The 25,212-nt window shown below is 44.7% G+C and overlaps 1 protein-coding gene across 1 annotated transcript in view; it reads left to right on the top strand.

Moving 5' to 3' along the window:
- The window catches only part of Ptprt (protein tyrosine phosphatase receptor type T), a 1,134,114-nt gene that overhangs the window by 1,065,243 nt on the left and 43,659 nt on the right, over positions 1-25,212 (top strand). The window contains exons 18-19 of the mRNA XM_051143721.1: positions 10,082-10,169; positions 22,056-22,132. Coding sequence (XP_050999678.1) covers positions 10,082-10,169; positions 22,056-22,132 — 165 coding nt within the window. The remainder of the gene's footprint in view (positions 1-10,081; positions 10,170-22,055; positions 22,133-25,212) is intronic.

The following is a 25,212-nucleotide window of genomic DNA, read 5'->3' as shown; positions in this document are numbered from 1 at the left end:
AGAACTCATGCAGATGATGCTAAGCTGAACTCAGTCCTTTTATCATTCAACTTATACCATTCAACTCATAACACAGCCAACAGCATTTGTTTATGTTTGATACGGGAACCCTTCCGGCTGAGTGAGTGATCCTCATAGGCTTCCATAGAAAGTTTCTTGCACCAAGAATCAAGAGCTAGTACCCACCAAGATTTGAAGACACTGAGTGGGTCTTAGACAAGACGCTTTCCTGGGTGAATCCTAGTTTCAACTTCTGTGGAATGCTTGACTGTTTCTGCAGGCATTTCTAAGTCTGATAGCATATGGCCTTTTCTAATCACTCATCTGGCTGGAAACACCAACTGAGTGCGAATGGTGTGCTTTGTACCATGTCAGAGGGGGATAGCTGACCAGAAGGAACGTAGATCCTGTGTTAAGGAAGCTCATGACCTCACCACAGAAAGAAGTCCACAACTCTAGTTAAAATAAAAAGTTAATTCTAGTTAAAATGCTTTAGAGCAGTGGTTCTCAACCTTCCTAATGCTATAACCCTTTAGTTCCTCATGTTGTGGTGATTCCCCCACCCATAAAAATTATTTTTTGTTGCTACTTCATAACTTGAATTTTGCTATTTTTATGAATCATATTGTAAATTTCTTATATATGACCTCTGTGAAAGGATCAGTTGAGCCCCAAAGGGGTCATGACCCATAAATGGAGAATGTCTGCTTTAGAGGCACATGGATATAGACAGAAAAGGAAAGAGGGGGTGGTTATTACTGGCTATTCATTATTATTTTTGGCTTTTTTTTTTTTTTTTTGCTACCTGCTACCAAATAACTAAGAAGTGTCACAGAAGATGTGACACTGAGCTGAAGCAAAGTAGAATATGGAAGAAACTCTGTGTGTGTATGTGTGTGTGTGTGTGTGTGTGTGTGTGTGCGCGCGCGCGCGCGCGCGTGTGTGCCTGTGTGTCTGTATCTGTATGTGTGAGTGTGCATGCACATGTGTCTGTGTGTCTGTGTCATGTCTGTGGAGGCCAGAACTGGGCATCAGATCCCTTGGAACTGGAGTTGTAGATGGTTGAGAGTTCCCTGAATTAAGTGCTAGAAACTGCACTTGAATCCTCTGGAAAAGCAGTAAGTGCTTTTCAACCACTAAGCTGTTAGTCTAGCCTCCTTACCAGAATAAAGGTCATAATCACGATCTCCAACAATTCATCCCTTCTCACACTGGAGATTAGGAAAGAGTTGTTGGCCCAGAAACAACCTCCTAGATGTTCATGTGTGGTTTGCATAATGAAGGCAATGGGCCTTGGGGCTGTGGGTAGAAGACCTCTCCCAGCCCAGAGATGAGAGGGATAAAGGTACCAGGCACAGATATTGTCCACATACATATAGGCAAAATATTCATACACATAAATTTTAAGTCAGGAAATACATGCCAGTAGAGGATCCAGAGGAAGGGGAACTCACATATTGTTGGTGGGGATGTAATAAGCACAGCCGTTCTGAAAAACAACATGGAGGGTCTTTAAATAGCTGGAAATAGTACTACCATATAATAATGCAACTGTCCTACTTAGAGTTATACATCAAAGGGATTTAAGTCAGTATATAGAACAGACATCTTCACTCACAATAGCTAAGATATGAAATCAGCCTAGGGGTCCATTGGCGGATAAATGATAAAGAAAATGTGGAATGCATACTCAATGAAATATTCATCCATATAAATGAGACTGTCATTCGCAGTAATATGGATGAACAGGAGAGCATTATGTTAAGTGAAATAAGTCACGCATAGAAAGACAGATAGCACATGGTCTCACTTAAATGTGGAAACTGAAATACTGGTTTTAAAGAACCGGAGGCCAGAGCAGTGGTCACTAAAACCTGGGAAGGGTTTGAATGGGGGAAAGATGGAGAAAGGGTGGCTTATGGATACTTGGGCCCAGTTGGAAAGGAAAAACAGCTTTAAAATCTACAGTAGTGTGACTGTTTTGACAACACTTGATTGTATTTTTTAGAATAGCTACTGGAGGCCTTGAATCTTCCCAACACAAAGAAATGACATCTGTCTGAGGTGACAGATATGCTAATTACCCAATCTGATCATTATGCATTGTATAGATATATCGAGCTGTCAGAGGATACCCCATAGATGTACATAATTAGGATGTGTCAATTAAACATAATAGATTTTTAAGAGACTAGCTCACCTCAGGAAAAAGACACTGTGTTTTACAGATAAAAAAACCAACACAAAGATCCTCACCTGTGTGGGAGGTTCCCCTGGATGTGCAGATAGCCTGAGTCTCCCTGGGGGCATTTGCTATGTGCTTCTGCCCTGCTGCCTAGAAGCTGTAACTTAGGTTAGAGGCCAGCGGAGAGTTAAGAAAGGACACTGAGGCTCAGAGTCACTGATGCCAGACATCAATGAGCACAGGATATGGCTGAGGGAAGGGGATATTTTTGTTGTTGTTCTTTTTTTTTTTTTTTTTTTTTTTTTTTTTTTTTTTTTTTTTTTTTTTTTTTTTCTTTTCTTTTTTTTTTTTTTTTTTTTTTTTTTTTTTCTTTTTCTTTCTTTCTTTTCAAATATGAGAGAAAGTAAAACCAGAGGAACTGGAAGAGTGCGGAGCAGGGAGAGAAAGCAGGAAACTGAACATGGCGCAGATGGCCAGCAGACTGGGCCAGACCATGATTGGAAAAGGGATGGAGGAGTGCAAGAGGAAGAAAAAGAGATAACCAAGAGAGAGGGGGTGAGAGAGGGGAGAGAGAGAGGGAGGGAGGGAGGGAGAGAGAGAGCCGAGAGACTGGGGAAGGAGAAGTGTCCAGACCCTCCGCACAGTCCACTGAGACCCGCGGACCCCTAGGGAGAGAATGGGGGGACAAGAGACGCAAGGAACGGACAGCAAGTCAAAGAGTCTGATCAAGCTGACAAAATTTTATTTTTCTCAGGCTGCGTATAAGCACAAGGCAGGATGTGGGGTGGGGGCAGAGGGGAACTAGGATGAGAGTGAGGTCAGCCACCTACTGCTGCATACCGCAATGTTCCCTTCATGGTCAGGTGGCCCTGCACAAACGGACTGGAGTTAACCTAGGTGAAACAGATCTATATCTGGTTATTGAGGAAGCTAAAGACAGGAGGTCTCCTGGAGAGTTCTCCGAGAGGTCACTGAAAGGGAGGGAGCAGGAGAGGTTTTTGTCAAGTGGAACACAAGGGGTCCAAATGGCCATATTTGCTGAAAGCGCCCCCATCAGAGAAGGAGGGGGGGGGGCCAAGAGAGAGCGGGCCGAGAGACAAACACAGAACAAGGAAAGAACTCTTAGCTGAAACAGCAGAATTCTATGGGGATGAGAAGCTGGGGAGAGGGAATCCCATGAGCTGCAGAAGTTTAGGACAGGGAGTGAGTGGTGAGAGGAGCTGAGAAGAGCCAGGATGCCAGCATGGACTCTGCAACCGGAGTTTGTGATGCCAAGAGAGCCCAGAGGCCGGCCTGTGCTTTGTTGTGCTAATAGACACCACGATAACCATTTGTGCAGACTCTTTCGAACCTGACAGCTATGGAGCAAGCTCTGCATTTAGCCAAATCAGGATACCTACCAAAATCAGAGAGCCACTGACATAACAGTTGTCATCTGAAAGAAATCGGTGCTTTTCTTTTTAACTTTGTAACGTGTGTGTGTGTGTGTGTGTGTGTGTGTGTGTGCATGCGCACATGCATACATGAGCACTCATGCACATATGTGCATGTCTGAGTCTGCATGTTTTGTGCTTGTGTTTCGTGTGTTTACAAGCATATGGAAACCAGGGGTCAACCTCTTGGGTGTCATTCTGCAGGGTGTACTTTCATCTTCTTTCTCACAGGTCTGGAACTCACTGATTTCACTCAGCAGTTTGACCACCAGGCCCCAGAGATTCATTTATCTCTGCTTGCCCAGCACTGAATGTATAAGCTACCATGGCAAGCTTGTTTTTTTCCCACATGGGCTCTGAGGGTTGACCTTGGGTTCTCACGTTTGTCCAACAAGCACTATTCCAGATGAGCTACCACCCTAGCCCTTTTTCCTTTTCTGTGACTTTGAGATCAGATCTTACTGTACAACCCAGGTTGGCCTTGAACTCTCGATCCTCCTTGCCTCAGTCTCCCGAATGCAGGCTGAATTTGGGCCTTTCAAAGAATGTTTTATGACTGTGCACACAGACACACACTCGACTATTCTGACTTGATCCAGGTTCCCATGGCAGACAAATGCCTGCATCTTGCAGCAATCTGATTTTTCTACTTAGCTTCACCTGCAGAGTTCATAAATTACTGTCTGTTTAGTGACATGGTATGCAATAATATTTGTTCTCCTGGTGTCATTCTGAGTAGATGCCATTAACCATCCCCTCCTGCCTTCTCCATCCACATTTATAATCTCCAAGGCGTGTGCTTTTCCAGCACAGAATAGGTAGTATCTGTTAAAAGTTTAGACTCTGCCAAGGCCACCACAAACTCACACAGCACCTCAGAGACAGCAGAAGGTGTGGTTGCCTCAAGATACTTAACTGCCACCTTCCCAAAAAAATGTTAATAATACAGATATATAGAAAACTGTACTGTCTGTCACTGTCTGTCACAGAGCTTCTTTAGATCTAGTGTTCTTGTGTTGTCCCCAACCTACACAGCTGTCCTTAGTATGGTAAGTTCCCCCACGGACACTAGTAAATTGAGTATTAAATGAGTCCATGAATAAACTTTAGACTCCCAGCAGGTGATTAAATTCTCCACTACCTGAACTTTATGTCTGGCCTGAAAATCAACTCACCTCAACTTCCTAGAAAGGTTCCCGTTTTAAAACTGAAGACCTGTATCCCCAAAGTCCCATTGACTTGAGAAAAACTGAGAAGGTATTGCTAGATTTAATGGCAATAACTTAGATGTCTGTTGTGGGGGCACAAGGTGGAATTTGGAGAGTAAACTATGAAGACCTAATATCAACCTTTCTGTGGAGGAGGGTGACCAAGCTGTGAACACCTTATGCCCCAGGCATTGGTCCAGATGCTCTGTGCATCACCTCGGGTCATCAGTCACTAATTGTCACAACACTCTGTGGAAAATGCTTCTTCATTTTTTTAATATGAAATAACTTTTACTTTAATTTTGAGCATGCCTATGCTGAGTTTTAACAAATGCACAGAATGGGGGTAAGCACCAACACAATCAGGATCCCTAAAGCGGAAATAGCAAAACTGCTCTTCCTGTTCCTTACTGCTGGGTTTCAGCCCCTCCCCTTCCCTCACCTGAAGGGTGTACTGTCGCCATCAGTTTCAGAAAATGTCATTGAGTCTTGGGTAGCAAAATGGATTCCAGAGAAAATACTCCAGCACTGTAGTGCACTTCCTGTCTGCCTTTCCCCGATTTGCATGCAGAGTTAGTGTGCTCATAGTATTTCTTGACAAGAAAAGGGAATGACAGGCCCTACTAAAATGGTTCCTCCCGATTGAGAACTCCGGGAGTTCCATTCCATAGAATACTGTGGAAACAGAAAGAAATCCTGGCAGGCTGAACTGCTTATGGAGGAGGCTGGCTCTTGGCTGTGCCCTGAAGCATCATCCAGGAACTGGCTGATCAGCAATCCTGGGGCCTGGTTTTGCTGCACCTCAGGGCATTTCACATCCAATTATCTCCTGGGATACAGTCAAGCCAAGGGAAATGAAGGAAGGTGTGTCGCCGCTGACAGAGCTGCTAGGTGAGAGGGGCTGCAGGTAAATGAAGTGGACTGGCACACCTCAGCAGAGGTTTGGAAGTGAGCTGTGGCCACAGTCTGTGCACTAAGGCCTCACTGTTTGGAGGCTTGGGTCCAAAGAAGAATTAAAAGCATTACAGATGCCCCTCTTAGCTAGGAGAACTAATTTAACTGGTAGAAGGAGGAAAAGTAGCCAAGCAACCGTTTTAGGGATGCTTCATACTTCTGACATGGAGTTGAAAGGCTGAGAGGGAAACAGTAGCAGGTTACCCCAGCTAAGGGACTAAGTCAGCTCTTCCCAGAGCCAAAGAAGGAATGACCTGTGATCGTGTGTGGTCTGAGCCTCCCACTGGCACTGTAGGCTTAGCAGGTGAGACACCAGAAGAGTGCCTGGAGCACGCACCAACCATCACTTCATGATGAAATCTGTCAGGCCTGTGAACAAAGCGAAGAGGAGGCTCCAGTGGCGAGCGCCCTCTGCTGCTTGTCACGGCGTGACAGTGACCATGCTTCCTCCCAAAGCATTCCTCTCAACTTTCAGTAAAACTCACATTCAATCTGTGTGTGATCTGTAGGACATTCACTGAGCACACCCACGTGACACTGATGCACAGAGTGTGTCCCTGTCTTTCTTTCCACTCTGGAGAACCTTCTTCAAGTTCTAGAACACATCAGGAACAAGCTGATTCTATCGCAGGGACTCTGCACTCTCTCCTCCCTCAGCCTGGAACACTCCACCCAGCTCTTTCCCTGGCTAACACTTGCTTATCCTTTACTTTGAGATCTAACATGTCATCCAAAGACTAGCAGTAGCATACACAGTGTTGAGGAAGTTGCTCAGATGCTGTGTGACTTTTCCTAAGAACAAATGAACAGTTTTATTCACTATGGATAGATAACTGACAACAGACCAAAGACATGATTATAACAACTCTAGCTTAGTGAATCAGTAAGTTTATTGAGGTTGCATATAGGACTGTAGGTGAAGATTTGCATACAGGAACATGTATGACCCAAAGGCAACTGTATCATTTTTTTAAAGCCCATTTTGCATGGTACGGACTCACAAAAGCTCCATCCTGGTTTTCCCCCCTTGTATTTGTAGTCAACTTGGCTGTTTGGAGAATCTTCTCTCTCCAGCATATATTATTGCTTATATAACCTTGGAGAGGGGCCTTGTGAATCTTCTAAGTTTCAGGAACTTCCTAAGACTTGTGATCTGCTTATTCCTTGAGCCTTGTAAATTTTCCTTCCTGAATCTTAAAGATCTTCCCTCTAGCTTTGAATACTTCAGTTTGGAAGAAATCGTTCTGCAGCATGGAGAGGGAAGGGCCTCTCAGGAAAAGGATGTCAGAAGGGGCTGCACTCAGTGAAAATACAGATGGTTTAAACAAGCTCCAGATTGGATTCTAGATGTAGCATTGTTGGACAGCTCGATAAATATTAACTGAGGGAATACTGTAGCTGGCAAAGAGGCAATGGGCATTCCTGTCAGCTGGGATTGAGGAATGTTTAGCCATTTTCTTTGTGGTCATGCACAATGCCCATATTTTTGCCTCTGTTCACTTGTGACTGAAGAAAGGTCTTGCAATTGTCCCTTCCCATCATGACTTTTGGAAGGGCTCTTGTCTCAGCCTGGTTTCTGTGACGTCTTTTATTCTCGGCAGGAGAGCCCTGGGGCTCAGCTGCGAGTGCCAGGCCAGCTTGCCCGCATCAAGGTCTGTTTTTCTCCTTCTAGGATGTTACCTTTTCAAAGAGTCCTGACCAAACCTCTCTGACTGAGTTGTTCTTTGTCCCTAGTTACTCCCTCCCTCTGCACCCTGCTCACTTCCTTCAAAGCACACACTGCAGATCGTAATCACTTGTTCATTTGCATGTCATCTGCCTCTCCCTACGGGAAAGTGATTGATGATGAAACAGTATCTGTTACATCTAGAACACAGTACAGAACCCAGCCTCAGATGCTCACGGTGTAAGGAGGTTCAGGCAGGAGGAACACAAGTCTCCCATGTTGCTGAGCAACCTCTTTCCTGCCTCCGGACCTCACTTCCTGAGGTTACATGATAATCTAGTTCTTTTTTTTTTTTTTTTTTTTTTTTTTTCTCTTCCTCTCAAAAGACCTTTTCAAATCTGACTTTTGAAGATGTTGTGAATGCCAAGGCTCAGCTCTCCAGGGACAAGGACGTCCCCAAACACATCTTTTGAACAAAAATTAAGTGGCTGCCTTGGGAAAGGAACACTAGGGAAGACGGGGGAACATTTCCACGCTCAGAGGGGAATGCAAAAAATAGGGCTTCACACTTTAAGGAGAAAGACTGAGAAAAGGGAACCAGAGATTGATAATGGAGGAGCATAATGAGGTGGCAATTTTGGTTTCAGAAGAATGTGATTAGCTCCTAATGACTGCCACCATTCCCTGGTCAATCTACTGTAAACTAGCCACTAATGTAAAAATAATGCCCCTGGCTCCTTCGCTTTGAAGACTGAGATGAGTCCCCCTTTAATGCTCTTACCCCTGCGATTTGTTTTCTTGAAGAAGATTACCCTCTATTAGACTACAGCTACCTAAAAAGGGAAACATATGGGTGATCAAAGTCTGCCAATTAGGAGTCATTACCACCTCCTCTCGGGTGGCTCCGTTAGGCACACCTTCTCTATTTGTCAGCATCGTCATAAACACACACCCAGCCCCATACTCTATCCCTGGTCTCTTTAAGCCTCACTAGGGGGAGACAGAGATTTGGGGGCTGTAGTGGGTGACTGCACGTACTCCCATGGGGAAGTAGGCTTCAGTCATTACAACTGAGGTGTATGTTGGGTGTATGTTGACTCTTACACATAGAGTTTAAAGTGGAAAACCAACTCTATCAAAACCAGCCCAAATAAAATGAAAGCAAACACTGCTGCTAAGCCCCTGACACATAGCACTATACCTAGCATGCTGACTAACACGAGCAGGGATGTCTTATCAGAATGTAGATGGGCTTGGAAGCTGAGTTAGGGGCAGGAGCAAGAAGCACCCCTGATCTAACGTGAACCTAAGCCAAGGGATAGATGGTTATAGGGATGCTTAGTACCCAGAAGCCAGAACCTGCTTTGCTTCCCCTCTGAGATGCCTACCTAAAGGTGTGACACACACAAAGAACATTCTGAGCCAATTATGCAGAAAAGACACCTTAGAGCTAAGTTGGAGAGCACAGCTTAGCAATGGGAACCCAGATACAGCCCTGAATGTGAGATGCGCTCCTGAATTAAGCACCAGTTTGTCTCAGTGGCACAGTGACAATCTGCCCTGTCAGCTTCACTCCCTTGCTTGCCTCACTTCCCCGGTTCTCCAACTCACACTCTGATTACCTGTAAACCCAAGCCCTCGCACTCAAAGCCCTATCTCTCAGAGTTCTGCTTCTGAGGCAAGGGAATTGAGACACACTCAACTAAATAACCTCAAAAGCATCACTTTCTCTCATGCCCACCGCCACCTGCTCCCACAGTTCAAGCGCCATCATGACATATGATGGCAGTAAATTCATGACCAATTATCCCATTTCTTCGGGCCTTCTTAGAGCCCACATTCCACACAGGAGCATGAATGCTCTTCTTTACAGTATGTGAGGCAACCCTCCTTGCTCAGAACCATCCAATGGTTTCCCACAACACTTAGAACAACACATTGTGCTAACTAGAAACTGTTATGTTGGGGGGGTCACTTGGGTTCTCACATCCTCTCTAAAAGTTTCCAATCATTAGCCTCCCCCCAGTACTACCCTCACTCTTACCTATGAATATAATCACCTGGTTGCTCTCAGACTTTCTCACCTCTTCCTTTTGCCTGGAAAGCACTTCCTCCTTTTCTCAGTGCAACAGGTTTCTTCACCCCATTGAGGAATGAATTTGGACCTGTGTCTTTCACTGAAAGCTTTCTAAACTTTAAGAAATGTCCGTCCTCATCGTTATCCACTTATCCTGATTTATTTCTTCATATCCTCATTATCTAACATTGGATGTGCTTTGCCCTTTGTTACATTTCCTGACCTATTGGATACTCTAGAGTTCTCGATTGAAAAGTGTCCAGAATGTAGGGGAATCAATGAGTATCTGTTGAGTGAGTGAATGAGTGAATGAATGAATGAATGAATGACTCCCTACTGGAATAGATAGACTTTAAGCTCATAATAGACATAAGATATAACAATATTTGAGCCAATGAACAAACAAGATAAGACCATATGAGGTACCATTACAGGACACATGGTTCTCCATACTCAGTGCCCATCATAGTGGACGTTTATTTTCTGTTGTTGGTTCATCTACACTTGAGGAGAGTTGTCATCTTGAACTCTGCTAACCACTGTGCTCTTGCATTATAGGCCTTACCAGAGGGACAGACAGCTTCATGGGACACAGCCAAAGAAGATGAAAACCGCAATAAGAATCGATACGGGAACATCATATCCTGTAGGTATCCTTCTGGGAGGTTCTTTGTGTTAGAGTTTGGGAAATATGAGAGGGACAAGGTTCTCATTCCTTGGATTTGATATAAAATAATCCTTATGTTTCTAGCTTTGGGTGAGTAGATAATTGCAATTATCCCAGGAAGAGATGGTGAGGCCCAGATAAATTCAGTAGCAATCCAAATGGGGGTAAGGGAGGGGGAGAACGATGGAGGGACTGCCACAAAACTATCATGTCACACGTCTGGCACTTCCTGATGATGACATGGACAGCCTTCAAAGCACACACATAAGAAAGAGCAAAGTTACCCCAGACACAATGTTGAGTCAATGCTCTGGTAAGAGGTGCCCACAGCACCCTCCATGTTATCTATTTTAGCCCAACCCAGGTCTTCTGACATCTAGCCCACTGAGTGAGCAACATTTCTTAAAATCTCAAGGTACCCCAATTTGGACAAAAAAAGGAGAAGGGGGGATCCTAGGAGACAAGTTATTTCTAGAACAGTTCAAGTTTTTGTTTTAACTGTCTAGACATCACCAAAGGAAAAAAAAAAGCTGGAGAAAGAATAAGACGCAGGCAGATTGAAAAGGAAGAAAGAGGCAGAAGGTTTTTTCGCTTAGCTGTTTCCTGTGCTGATTTAGGAATGGGCTTTGAATAGTGGAACTAATCAGAAAACACTTATAATTTCTCTCTTGCTTGCAGACAGCACGATTTTTTGCAAGGGAAGTGGCGGAAAGAGATATTCAAATAGTCAGCAAACATGTATTAAGGCATGGTGTGTGGTGCTCTGCTGAACACTTCCTGTGCTGGCCACTGGGAAATGCCTTTTTTTTTCAGGGACAGGTAGCAATTCACTATGACTTGTCCCCACCATCTTCTGCCTCAGGGCACCATGCAACGTCCTTGTCAGGTTGGGAGCTCAGATAGGGTCTACTGTCTCAAATAGATTGCCAATGCCCCATTCCTAGGAATGTTGCACAGATGTAAATAAATAAGTAAGTAAATAAATGACTGTAGCATAAGGAAGGAAGCTTGACTCATTGAGAGACTCAGGCCAAGGGACAGAGCGAAAATGTTGAGAGACATACAAAAGATAGGAGAAGCCTTCTCAGGTCACCCAAGGCTCAATCGTGCCTGAGCCATCACCAACTCTCCCCTAGATGTTGCTCAGCCCCTTCCTGCCTCCTCTGTAGCCATCTGGCCAAACTTTCTACCTATCTGGACCCTGACAGGGTCTTCTTGACCCATGAAGATCTTTACTGCATGACTTGGATGTTGTTATTTTCCCATTAAAAGCTCTTCAGCTGTTCCTTTTCCCTCTTGGGTTCTCCTTCTTGCAAGGACTTTTTTCAGAGCCATTCAAGTGGGCTCAGCCCATCACAGCCTCCTCAGTAAGCCACACTGGCCACACACAGCTCTTGAGCTCTGCATGTCCTTCCACATCTCAGGGTCACCTGAACATGTTCCATTCTCTCCATCACAGGGCCCTTCCCGTCTTTCTTTGACTTGCTAATGTCCACTTCTTCTTTGCCTCTCAGCTACCATCATTCTCTAGGAGAATTTCCCTAAACATGTAGACAAACCCCCATTCCTCAGCCCCAGAGTACTATGTCTTATGTTCGCCCTGACCTTTGTCCTCCTTGGTCCTTGAGAGGCATCTGGATGAGCCTGTTTGCTTGCCTCCCATACTGCCTCACAGCAGCACAGCCACCACCATCTCTATTTTCCCCAAATCTTCTATATGACTGATGTCTAAAAACAGGAGCTGAATCTAGGGAGGATCCTATAGGGTGTGGACATCAGGTTACTCTCTACTATATCCCCAAACTGATAGTGATCACCTTGGGAGGACAACTGGATGAAGATTAGATCAAGCCAACACTGAAATTTAAAGTCCCACTTGGGAAGACCAGAGAGAATACGGGACCTAGGAACGAGAAAGGGGCTCACCATTCCTGCTGAACTGAGAGCCAGGAGTACAGAAAGTGGCATGAATGGGATTGAATTCCATTGCTGGGGTGACTTCCTGGGACCAATATCCACATCACTTACCATATGGTAGCACCAGTGGCAGAATGAGTACCAAAAGGCAGGATAGGGTTAACGGGGATCAGGTGCCTAGGGCCACTTACTCTGGGACACTGTGTCCTAGCTGTGGATGTCGTGTGGGAGCTCCTTTTTGAAATATGTGCCCCACATTCCTCATGGTTCCACCCTGCCCTATCCACAACTCTTTGACTAAAGACTTTATCCAATGGCAGAGAAAGATGCTATGGCCAAGCCTAAGACAGACAGCAAATATGAAGAACCATCATGCCTGGGAGAAACCTCAGCCATGAAACCCCAGGTTCCACATCCATCCACAAAAGGGCCTCTTCCTCATCTCTTTCTAGATTCCCATAGAGATTACCCTGCAGTTGTTCACAGTAGCAATAGACTTTACCAGAGTTTTCTGGGCTACCTCTTCCTCCAATCTCTTCCCCTGCAGCCTTCTAGCACTAACCATCTGCCTACAGGCATAGTTTGCCTTGTAATTCTTATTTCATATCCACCCATGGAGAAAAAAAAAAATAGAGAGATGGAGAAAATTTAGAAGCCTTAGTAGTATATCCCCCTTGGTATCTTTAAATAAACCCTAATCTCTTTTCTAATTGATGTTCAGTGACTACAGCATGGCAGGTCTCATATAGGTCTGTATTGAACTCAGCAGGGAGACAAGAGTCAAGGTAACTTGCGGGTGCAAAGAGCAACACAAGTCATAAGGGGAACAAATGGGGTGGGGCATCCTGAGGTTCCAATGAAACAGGTTAAAGAGAATCGGCCCAGAGGCCTGGAAAGTGTCTCTGTCTTTATATGAGTCCCTCCCAAAGGTATGCCTGCCCAACATTGATAAACAGAAATATTCTCAGCACAAGAAGAAAACCAGCTGTGATTAGCATCTTAAGGGACTTGGGTTCCCAGAAGGCCAGAGGCCCAGGCCAAGGAGCACAGAAAAGATCAAAGGGGGAAAGGAGGAGGGCAGGGCCTGCCATCAAAGGACAGTAAAAGAGAAAGCTTGTTAAAAAGCCCTTTCTTCCAAATGATCGATCCTATTTAGAATGTAGTAATGGAGTCTGGGCTTTCCAGGGAGTAGAAATGGAAAGGAAGTAAACAGAAGGAAATGAATGGGGAACAGAGAACAAAGAGCCCTTTGCTTTCAGGTAGCTCCAGGGCAAAGACTGTGAGCAAGAAGAAATTTCAATAGCAAAGCATCCATCTCCCACCCTACCCCCACCCCCCCCCCTACCCCCTCACCCCCCCACACCCCCTGTGGACATCCTGGAGCTTTCTAGACCAGCTGGAAGGAGATGGCTGTAGAAACGGAAGTTCTCTCAAGGGCTGCAAATTCCATAAAATGGTACTGTCATCAGTCAGGATCCCAGCAGGAAAGAGATGGGACACCCCCCCCCCTCAGCTAATATCCTTTGAGGAGAAGTAATGATGAGATCCTTCATGAGGGTGTAGTCTAGGAGCAAGAGACACTGAAAGCCACCAAGGATTTTGGAGGGAGAAATCACCAGAACCTAAAGACAGAGGCTACCTGAGCACAGGCATGTCCTTTTGGAGGCAACTCTGACAAGGGGAACAGAGGACTAAGTTCCCTGGCCCTGCCCTCTTGCCTCCACCCACTCTGTCTTTGCTGCCTGCTAGCTGCACCCAACTAGATGGCCAGAGAGAGGACAGGGCCAGCCCAGTGGCTCCCAGGCTGTGGTCCCTGTGCAGTAGTGGCAGTAGCACTTTGGAGCTCATTGGAATTGCTAATGATCAAGAACCCCCACCCACCCACTTTCACCCTCCAGCATCAGAAGGTATAAGGACAGCAGCCGGCAGCCCATTATTTAAGCTCTCTAGTGAGACTTTGGGACTTTCATATGGTCCTTGGAGACCAACCTCCTAGATCCTAGAGTCAGACAGAAAAGGTAAAACATGAACCCAAGGGCTCGCACACATGTGTTTGCTGAGGATTTTTTCCCCTCCGCCTTGGGGGAAATCTTAGAAAAGTCACTGCATTCTGGTGTATTGGAGCCTCAGGCAGGAGGTCAGGCAGAGCCAAGCTGTATAGTCTGTTCTGTCAACTAACCTGGGGCAATGTGAAGCCGGTCCCCTCGGTTTCTCTGACCTGTTTCTCGCCTATGAGGTCAGATTGCAGTGCAGAAAGCCCATATTAAAAACAAATGGAAATGAAAGCCCAATCCAGCGTGGCCTTTGGAGTCATGGAGTTTTAGTGTAGGGCAGTCTAGGCTCTGAGTGTACAGGACAGGATAGATGTCCTGGTGATGAATCGATACCCAAAGTCACACAGTCACATGGTGAGTATATAGGACTGCCATGAACAGACCTCTAATATGTCACCTGCCAGGATGCCACATGCTTCTTGCCAACCAGTCTCCCCTGAATGAAGCCACGCAGATGCTTTCCGGGAGTATATGCTGCCAAAGGCCCAACTTCCTAACTGATATGCCCGGTAAAACGATGTTCTCTGCCTGAAGGGGGAAGGGTCACAAGATGCAGAAGATACTCTACTCACAGGAAGGATTCAAGTCTGGAACAAACCTAGAGGCCCTCTCATACAGGAGGGTTCTCTAAAGCTTCCAGGGAAGAGTGCTAGGATGATATAATGGGTCCCTGGACTCTCAGCCTCTATTCTCCCTTTTCCTCTCTGAGGGTGCCTTTGGTGGGTCCTACAGTCTTTTCATACTACAGAAATCATTGGTATCCTGCCATATCCCTCCAAATTTCCTGTTGTCAATGGCCCTAATTCTACTGCCAGCATCTTTGTCTTTCTCTGAGGATGTGCTCCGGACACTGAACCTTCACCCTCTGTTGGTAGGACAGACCACAGCACTAAAGAATTGCGTGTCCTCAGGTGTTGGCCTTCAAGTGGTGCCTAGTGTAAGTGGCTGTCTAAGAACGCCAGTGTCCCCTCCCTAAGGCATACTTTTCCTGTTTTCTCCTAGAGTTCCACAACAGAGCTAAGTTCTGTTTGTCTACTGTGCCTACTTCTGGGTGATATTCCCTCCCTGGATTCCTTTCTTCCTGCTATTTCCTGAGAGACCTTTCCAAATAACTAACAACTCAACTCGCCCACTCCACTCCGGTTCTGCTTCCACGGTTCCTTCAGAAAGGCCTCCTGGTGGGGCACTGCCTGGGGACCTGCTAAGGATGGCAACATTGTCCTCTGTCCTCTCTGGGTGCTCTTTGCTTCTGTTCTTCCCCTCCCCCAGGACTCAGCTAGCAGCTAGCATGGATCTGTCAAGGCAGGGAGATACACAGAATCTATGTGTGTCCTCCTTGTGTGGTGCCTAAGCTATGCGTTCTATGTCTCAGTAAGGGTAATTCAATCAAGATTGAATGTTTAGACCTTTAGCTTCGATGAGTTACCCAGGCAGTCCCGGTGGAATTACCTGCCTCCTCCCTGCCCACTTGTACAAGATGATAGCATTAACATTTCCAATACTTCTAGGAAATGGTTTTTCAGCTCCACAATTCATCGTAATGAGTCAAATCTCTTTTCTCTGAAAAATTGCACCTGTTTTTTTTTTTAACTCTCTGCAGTGCCCAGAACACAGGAGGAAACATTATAAAGTATGCAGATGATATTCTCTCCCAGGCCCACCTCTCTGAAATGATTCTCTCTTGAAGTGGATGTGACTTGGGATGACTGATTTGTTGAGTTCTGTCTGATGATGATGATGATGATGATGATGGGGAAAAGGAGGGGAGCCGGGGTTTGTTTTCTAGTTAGAATTGTGCAAAGGAACAAACTGAACCTTTTTCTCCAGAGTGGGTGTGAAATGACAAGATGTGGATAGGGGACCAGTGTTGGAGACTGAAATGTTGGTGGGAAATAAGAGATAGAGGATGAGTAGGCAGTGGGTCTTGGGGGCCAGATAAGTCCATGACTACATGACAAAGCTGTCAGATTTACACTGTCTCTTCAGTCACAGAACTTCATGGAGCCTTGAGTTTCTTATCCATGAAGTAAGGTACACTATATACCTCTCTGAGTTACCTGTTAAAAATCAAATGGCACAGTATCCGTGCAGCCTCCAAAATAGTCCATGAAACACCACACAGATAAATTCTGTCCCTTTATCATCTGCCACTGGGGCGGGGGGGTGGTCTTTGACCTCATGGCCCAGTTCCAGAAAGGTTTCCTGATCTTTCACAGGAGACATTTAAAGTGAGCACAGAGCACAAGTCTGTGCTGAATAACTGAACATGCATTCACATGCTAAAAACTGTGTGATCGTGGTAATCATGTGAAGAATTTGCTAAAACATACCATGTCAGGTCCCACTTGCAGTTTCTAATTCAGGAACTATGGAGTTGGGTCCAAGTGTCTGGAGATCCACTAGTCTATAATAAAAATAATAAATCCGAATGTATATATTTGTGTCCATTCTTCTAGCATTCTGGGTGGTCTATTTGATCTCTTTTCATCTCTCCTACAGGTCTGACAGAAAATATGATTTTGAGCTTATGGTTGAATAAAACAAAGGTCAAGGAATGTTATGACCTCAGCCAAAGTGCTATGGTGATATAGTTAGGGAGAGAGGAGTCACGAGTCTGCCTTCACAACTCAGCCAGTCCTTTAGCTTTCTTCTGATAAAGACAAGAATTGGCTGTCAGTCTCCAGGCAGGACAGGCTAGGACGACAGGTGTGATGAGGGATCAGCCATGGGTAGAGGAAGAATTTGATCCTGCCACACTGTCTTAGACGAACATGTGCCTTAGCATGTGCAAAGGCTCTGCGACCAGGACAAACGCAGAATATTCAAGCAACTTACGGCCGAGATCATCAAGGACGTGTTTAAAAAGGGAACTAAGACAAGGCAGTAGGTTCCCAAGTGGGATATGATAAGGGTCTCTGTTAGTGGTAGACTCTAGTCTATTCATGTCAGTGACCAAAAGCAGATATATTTTCAACATCACTTTAGTATATCTGTAGTGTGAAATGGGTGATGGTGTGAATATTTACACTGCAGACATCAGTAGACAGGACATATCAGACCTTGTTCCCTTTCAGAGAGCTGTTAAGCAATACAGACCCAATAGATTGAAGATAGAGTGTGAAGTCCTCCCACCCCAGCAGCTGTGTTCACAGGACAGCTCTGGATCTCCAAGCCCTTCATATTCCCTCTACCACCTACCAATGGCCACTTCTGTTGAACCTCCCACCTGCTCGGGGAGCTTGGGGGACCCATGCTCCCGCACCTCCATCTCACATCACAGTCGGGGAGCTGCCCCTCCTCCACCTGACTCTTCTCTTTCTCTTGACTCTCAAGCACTGCATGCTAAGTTAGCCGTGTTCCGAGCTCACAAAATGTAGCCGGACCCTAAAGAATGTCCTGGGCCACTTGTAAATTACCTTGTATAAGCTTCTTCCCAGAGCTGGCTGCCCCATCTCTCTTGCGGGTAAACACAATTTTTATCTTTCTAATTACATAAAGTTAGAGGAACAAAGGGACACAGAATAATATTAGCATTTCCCAGAACAGATAAATAAACCATGAGGGCACTGCCACTCTTTGCATTGCCTTTCTGGTAGACCTGTATCTAAATTGTGTCCGTTGAGGGATGCTTACGTCACTCTTGCCCTCTGTAGACAAACATCTCGGTCTTTCAGCAGATGGGCAGATGGAGAACATCAGCTTTCTATGAGTCTCTACTGTCACCCCACTGTATACCTCATATGCAGCTCTGAACCACCATTTATTGAGTCCTTGCTGTATTCTGGGCACTATCCTTTATTTCTTTAGCAGCAATATTAGCTTTATTGAGAGTCTGAGTGGCAAGTCCAAAATTGTATACCACTTACATACTGTTTGCCCTTTCATTAATTCTTCATATTAGTGCAAAACATTAATTGCAGTTGATGGGCCAATATTAGTCCATTCTTATTAGTTCAAGTCCATAATTTACATTAGGGCTTGCTTTATATGTTGTTCAGAGGTGAAAGATGCATATATTCCAATTATAATATTTTATAGAATAGTTTCTTTGCCCTAAACATCCCATTGTTCCACCTTCCTTCATCCTCTTCTAAGCCTCTGCCAACCACTGAGGTTTTTAGAGACTCCACAGGCTTTTTTCTCTTTTGGAATATTATATAGTTAGAACCGTATGTAGAATCAACATTCAATGTAGCTTGGCTACACTTAGCAATATGGGTTTAATTCTCTTCCATATCTTCCATAACATGTGAGTTCATTTCTTTTTATCACTGAATAATATTCCAATATATGGCTACATCATCCTTTATTTGCCCAATTCACTTACTGAGGAAATGTTTGGTTGTTTCCAAGTTTACAGTCATGACAAAGTCTGCTGTAAACATTTATGTGGAGTTTTTAATGTAGACATAAGATTGCAATATATGGTGTAAATACCAAAGACTGTATTTGCTAGTTCATGTGGTGAATGGATTCCTAATTTTGTATGAAAGGGTCCTACTATCTTCTAAGTGGCTGCCCCATTGTGTGTTTCCACCAGCAATGAATGGGAGAGCACTCCTGTTACAAGTATTGGCACGCATTAGGTGATATTGTAGGTTTTTCCCCACTGTTGTATATGTAATATTTCACTATTTAAATTTGCAGTTCCCCAGATACTTGATTCTTGGTGCTTTAATGTGGCATCGAGAACATTCTGCTCAAATAGGCTTTCTTATCTGCTCCCCGAGCCCCGTTACTGTTCATCTCGCAATGATCCCAGAACATAGACTCTTCCAACCCCACCCTAGTGCAATTTGTTGTCTCTTTCAGGGTCCCTCCTTCCACAGTTTCCTCTAAGACAAAGACTTCCTTGATGCCCAGGGATCAAACCTTCGTCACTTTTAATCAGTCGCATTTCAGTCCACAGAGTTCTCGATTTCCTCACTTTCTAGACTCTGATGTTTTGCTTCTGTCCATGATTCATCTCCTTGAACAAACGGCCCTAGATTCTTAAGGATGAAGCTCATCTGCTACATCATAGTTCTGCTTTCAACTAGGTTGTCACATAGGAAGGTACTCAACAAGCATGTTCTGAATAAATGGGTGTAAGTGTTGGTAGCCAACCTGATAGTTGAAGATGCATATAATCTTAAAGAATATTTGACTAGAAATCATTTCTTTCTTTTGCTTTGTTTCTAATGATTTTTGCTTTTAGCTATATGAGGTTTATTTTTTTTAATGTTTAAGAAAACAATCCCCTTTTAATATTTTTAACCGGAGTCTCTGTTTCCATTGCTATGGTCTCCAGGCAAGCATAACTCAGTAAGTAAAGGAGATTTTTGACCTGCCTCCTTAGCACAGCAGGAGATTCGTCAGCTTCATAAATAAAAGAGATTTTGAATCACTAAGTCATTAATAAGAACACTGAATGAAACGTACTATGTATTTCTCTTTTCTAGGGCTTATAGATTCTATGACTGCTGGTAGCAGGGCTTGATAGCCTGGTTCAGAGTCAGGTCTCAATCCTACTGAATGGCTATCCCCAAGAAGTCTCCCTCTCATGGGTACTGGGGCTGGGGACCACTCACTTGCACAGACTCCAGTAGTAGTTACCTGTGAGATGCTTGGAATTCCCCCAGGACACTGCATCATGTTGGTAGAGCAGAGTGGACCTTAGAGGGTAGCTATATAATTTGTGAAGTGCTTAACTTTTGTTAGCTCCACTTTCTTCACCTGTGAAATCAGAGTCATAATAGCACATTACTATGCCCAACAGTAAGATGAAGAGATGTTCTTGAGAGAACAGTGAATAAGATAAGGTATCTAGTATTAGGGACTTATAATGAAACCAGTAAAGTTTAAGTTCAAACTCTCCTCGTTCCTTATCCCACATCTCTATCCCATACACACTCACAGTTGCCTCCTACCTGCTTCTCCTTCTAGGAGCTTCCACTGAAACTTCTCCTCCTTGGAGAATTAGAAAAACACGGTACCTGCTGCCTACTGATGCTTGTGATGGATTCTGAGCTAATAGATATGAATAGTATCTTATACCAGCCCAGGGTCTGTTTGCCCATAGCTGGACCCATTCATTCCTGGCCTTTCAGTTGGCACTGTATTACAAGGAGCTGATCTCTGCAAATTGACTTCTTTGCAACCAGGATTCTCTTCCTTGCGTCCAACTCCTGCCAGAGAGGTCCATGGTGGCTCCAGTCATAGCAAGTTACCCCAACTCTAGAGTTTTGAGAATATCACCCCATGTCTCTCTGTTCATCCGCCCCTGTAAGGGTAGTGACTCCTTGTTGCTTTTCTAAATTATCTCACTTCTTAAAAGCGTCTTCCATCACTCAGCCAACAACTTCTCTGGTGATCCTCCACTCTGAATACTCACGTGGTTTCTAATCTCCTACTCAGAGCCCTTTGAAAGTAGGAGCATGTGAACTTGTAGTTAATAGGCCCCTGCTTGTCTGTGTTCTGCCATTGCCTGGTCATATGACCAATTTTCCAATTTTCATGAGCCCCGGTTTGCTCATTTGTAACAGGGACTAACGGAACCATTGTGCCTCTCTTGTGATATCACTGAAAGCACCCAATGAAGCCTTTATACACCTATGCACTCACCAAATACTCACCGATGAGGCATGGTGGCGCACACCTTTAGTTTCGGTACTCAGGAGGCAAGGCAGTTGTATCTCCAAGTTTAAGACCAGCCTGGTCTACAAAGCGAGTTCCAAGACGGCCAGGGCCACACAGAGAAACCCTGTCCCAAAAAATCCAAACCAAACCAAACAAACCAAGTACTCACTGAGTGCCTGCTGCATACTCATCCCTTTTTGGACTTTAAGGAATGGAACAAGGAAGGACCAAGGCAGTTAGTACCCCTATCTCAAGAAACTTCAGTTACTACCAGCAAATGTGCCTATAAACTGAAGAGGAGTACTGTAAACACCTAAAGGAGGAACTGGTTTGCCCTCACTAACTCCCGCAGGCCTTAGAATGCCCATATATCTCTCTCCAGCTGAGTGTGGACCCCATCTCTGCCCTGGAGTATGAAGGAATTATTAGGGGTGACGTATGCAATGGAAGGTTCACAGTAATCCATGTAGCTGACTGAGGGTCCCTCCCACCAGACCCAATCAATATGTTCCCTAGCAGGTGTATATTAGCATGTCAGAGTTGACTTTAATTAATTGCAAAGGATTATCCAGCTTTTTCTGATGTGCCATTTAAAATGACTTTAATTTGGTGTTATTTGAAGCAAGCATGCTATCGACTAAAGTCCGTACATCTTGTTTATGTCTAGATTGTGTTTGAAAGAGCATTCTCAGTAACATGATTTTTAGTTATTGATGACCTCTTTTATAATGATTCAGTCCTCAGTTTAATGGTGGTATTGATAACAGTACATTACCAGCAACGTGTCTGCACCAATGCTCCAAGAGACAAACATAAAGTAGTTTGTGTCCATGGGGTAAGATGTAAGTTTGCTGGTTTTTTTTTTTTTTTAGCAAGCATGGAAATGGAGCACATTCACTCATATGCCATGACCTTACTTAAATACTGGGTGTACTTATGTCAGTCTCTCTTGTATTGTTCCACAAAGCACGTATTTCTGTCCCCTTATTGATGATGAAATCCCTAAGACTTAGGAAGCAGGTACCATAATACCTGCTCAGGTAATGATGAAAACAAAATCAAAATAGAAAGTAGAAATGGGATTCTTCTTTTTCTTCAGATCTGTCACCTCTCTGTACCTCTACTTCCTCATCTATAAATAACAGATAAGTGTGAGAAGTGACACAGTACCTGGTGTGCAGAACCTAATTGGTGGCAATTCTAAAGGAGGAAAGCACTGACTTCTCACCCCGATAGCGTTTCATCTAGCATTTCCTGCCTTTTGTTCTCTCTCCAGATGACCACTCCCGGGTGAGGCTGTTGGTGCTGGATGGAGACCCCCACTCTGACTACATCAACGCCAACTACATTGACGTGAGTGTGTTGACAGGGATAAGCAGCTATTGGCTGGAGTTGACTGTTCAGGCTCAAGATCTTACTTAAGAGCTGTCTTTCACCTGTCCATCAGAAGGTAGTGAGGACATGTCTAAAGCAGTGTAGTCCTTCCCTAGTTTGTATGACACATGTTGATTATTCGCCCAAAGCTGCATCTGCTTTCAGGAAACTAGAGTCATCTGCTCTTTGGATCCCCAGGGTAACTGCTGGCCTTACGTATTCAACCGATGCATTAACTTGCACGTCTGTCCACTAAGTCATTCATATGAAGGGACGGCCATTGATGCAGCAAAATGCTCAAAGCACCAAGTGTGTGCTAGATATTATGAGGCCCATAAAGCTAAAAATGGCAGGGTCTCTACCCTCAAAAGCAGCAGAAGAGAGATAAGCTATGCACACCCATAGTGAACTAGGGTAAGCTAGAACGTAATGGCTATCATAGGTTCAGATAAAACACTGTCAGGATTCAGAGGAGGAGAACATCACTTCCTCCATCAGGAATGCAGAATACGATGTGAGCCAAGGCTTCAAGTGCAAGTAAATCAAAGTCAAAGCGAGAGATGATGGGCCTTTGGTTAGAGAACTGCTCTTGCCAAGAAGAAGGAGCTTGGAAAGAAATACATATCATCTGTGTATGAGTGGTGGAAACAACTCCGTGGAGATAGCGGAAAATGAAGTTGATTTTTTTGTGTGTGTGCCATTATGCTACCTTAGAACCTATTTTAAAAAGTCAACTAGATCCTTGATGAATTAGGAGTTTAAACTCTGAAGGCAAGAGAAAGCCACCTTTCAAGGAAACGCTTGAAGGTGTTTGAATGTGAAGGACCTGATTCAGCACTGAGTTTGACAGTTAAAATCCAGGGGAAAAGGTAAATTGGAGAGAGGAGAGCCTGGAATTAACAACCAGATAGGAGAGAGGCTTCCCTCATATTCCAGACACTACTGAGAAAGGACTCACTTCAAACAGGAGCCAGGCAGGGTGTGCACAGAAGTGAGAGTCTACAAGAGAAGGGCCATGGCTAGTGTTGCCTAGTGGACATCTCAGCGTTACCGATCCAAGCTGACTTCTCCAGGTCTCAGCTCAGGTCCCAGAGGCCTTGAAGAATGACTCCGGGATCCCTATTGTTCCCTCAGACCCGCAAATGTATTTATAGACGAGCTATAAAGCATAGTGGCGTGTTTTATGGATTTACTTATGATACAGCCTGAGCCAGATGGTTCATTAGTTCAACAAACATTTATCGAGCCTTGAGCCTGACACTACCCCACACTTCACACTTAGGGAACACTCAGCCAACAGATGCCAACCAATCCAGGCTAGATTGTGCCCTTCCTTTTCTCCTCCACCTTGATTATGATTATGTAGATGTAACTGTCCTAAGGGAGGCCACCCACATATAGCCTTACATGCCTGAGATGCTAGAGCTATCTGGCCTTTGTTATGTGAATAGAAGCATCCATCAAAATTAAATCCCTAAATGTATGCTCAGTCCAGTATGGGTCATCTGCCTGTTCAACCCCAGCTTTTCCTTGACCCTCTCTGCTCTCTTTTGCTTTGGAGCTAGTAGTTGTGCACTTGTGAGCATGGATATAGTGTTCAGGGAAGGAAGACTGCTTTCTCAATGAGGCAGACTGATAGGATAGCCAGGGGTGACAGGAAGGGAGAAACCAGGGTGCCTCTGCTCGCTTCCTTCCTGACCACATGCCATCTGCATCTCCAACTTCCCTCAGTTTGAGTTCTCCTTCCTCCAGTGCAGCCTCCAACCCTATAGTCTTAGGATTTCTGTCTTGCATTGTTCATCTCAGGGCTCTGGGGACTGCTTATCTAGAGGTAGACCCAGAGTTCCTCTGTGCCATCACACTCCCCTAGAACCTGTAACAGCAATTCACCATATTGAATTCCCGCCGCATGCACAGAGTGGTTCCCACTTCCCTACTAGGTACCGCCTAACAAAGGACCTACTGTGTGACCAAGACCTGGGTCTAGAACTTCATCAGAGATGAGAAAGAGTAGCTCTGTCTCTGTCGCCATTCAGAGGAACCCAATTCTAAGTAGTTGGTCTCTAGCCAGAGCGAGTTGCTCCAAGCATCCACTGACCACACCATTAGTTTCCCCTCTAATATGCATTTCAAAAATACACAGCTGACCTTCCACTGTGTGCTGGAAATGCTGATCTTTCAGAAAAGGATTCTGTCTCATAAGAGGGGTTGGAGGAGAAAAGAGACCTTCCCAGAAGAGGGTCTGTCAGACTAAAGCCTCAAGAGGAAGTCAAGTGAGAAAGCTGCTTGAAGATGACACCTTAGTCCTGCCTTAGAAGGTGACAAAGAACCAGCTGTGTCAGAATGAGCTATAGTAATCTAAGAATTAGTGATCACTTCTCATGCCACCTTAAGTACTGGATAAGTACCCCTAGTCCCCACTGCCAGGTGAGTAAGACGAGTTACCTACCAGTCAAAGGAGGTAAGAGAGGGGAAGCTAGAGTGAGGATCAGGAGTGCTGTTTCTCTAACAGTAACAAGCAGCGACAATGATAGTGGCCCTATGATGTGTGCTTCAAGTGAGTCAACTTGCTCAGGCTTCAGAGTAACACTTCAAGGTGGTTCTTATCATGCTGGCTTGCTGATGGGGAAACTGAGACTTGGAGACACTGAAAAGCTTGTCCAATGTCAGTGACAGAACCTTGGTATGAACTGTCCCAGCCCAGTGCTCTTTCTTCTGGTCTTTCATCTACCCCTGACATGATCCCATAGCCTACATTTAGTGGACACTCAGCCAGCACATGTTGATATGGGTTAGGCTGGCTACTTTCTTTTCTTGCCCACTTTGACTGTGGTCATATGGTGTGATGTCCCCTAAGGATATAGTACATGCATAGCCTCGTGTACCCAAGTTGCCATATCTGGCATTTATTATCTAAATAGAAATTCCCATCAAAATGAATTTTATAGATATTTACTCAATCTACAGTACAGTGAATGCCCTGACTACATGTAGAACTGAGAAAAGATCATGCCGTGTAGGCAACAAATGAAATTGCTTTAGATGCAAGTGGCTCTGTA

The sequence above is a fragment of the Acomys russatus genome, chromosome 4 (assembly GCF_903995435.1).
Source record: "Acomys russatus chromosome 4, mAcoRus1.1, whole genome shotgun sequence".
Classification (NCBI taxonomy): Eukaryota; Metazoa; Chordata; class Mammalia; order Rodentia; family Muridae; genus Acomys; species Acomys russatus.
Note: the sequence above shows the minus strand (reverse complement) of the source record. Positions and strands in the feature narration are given on the sequence as shown.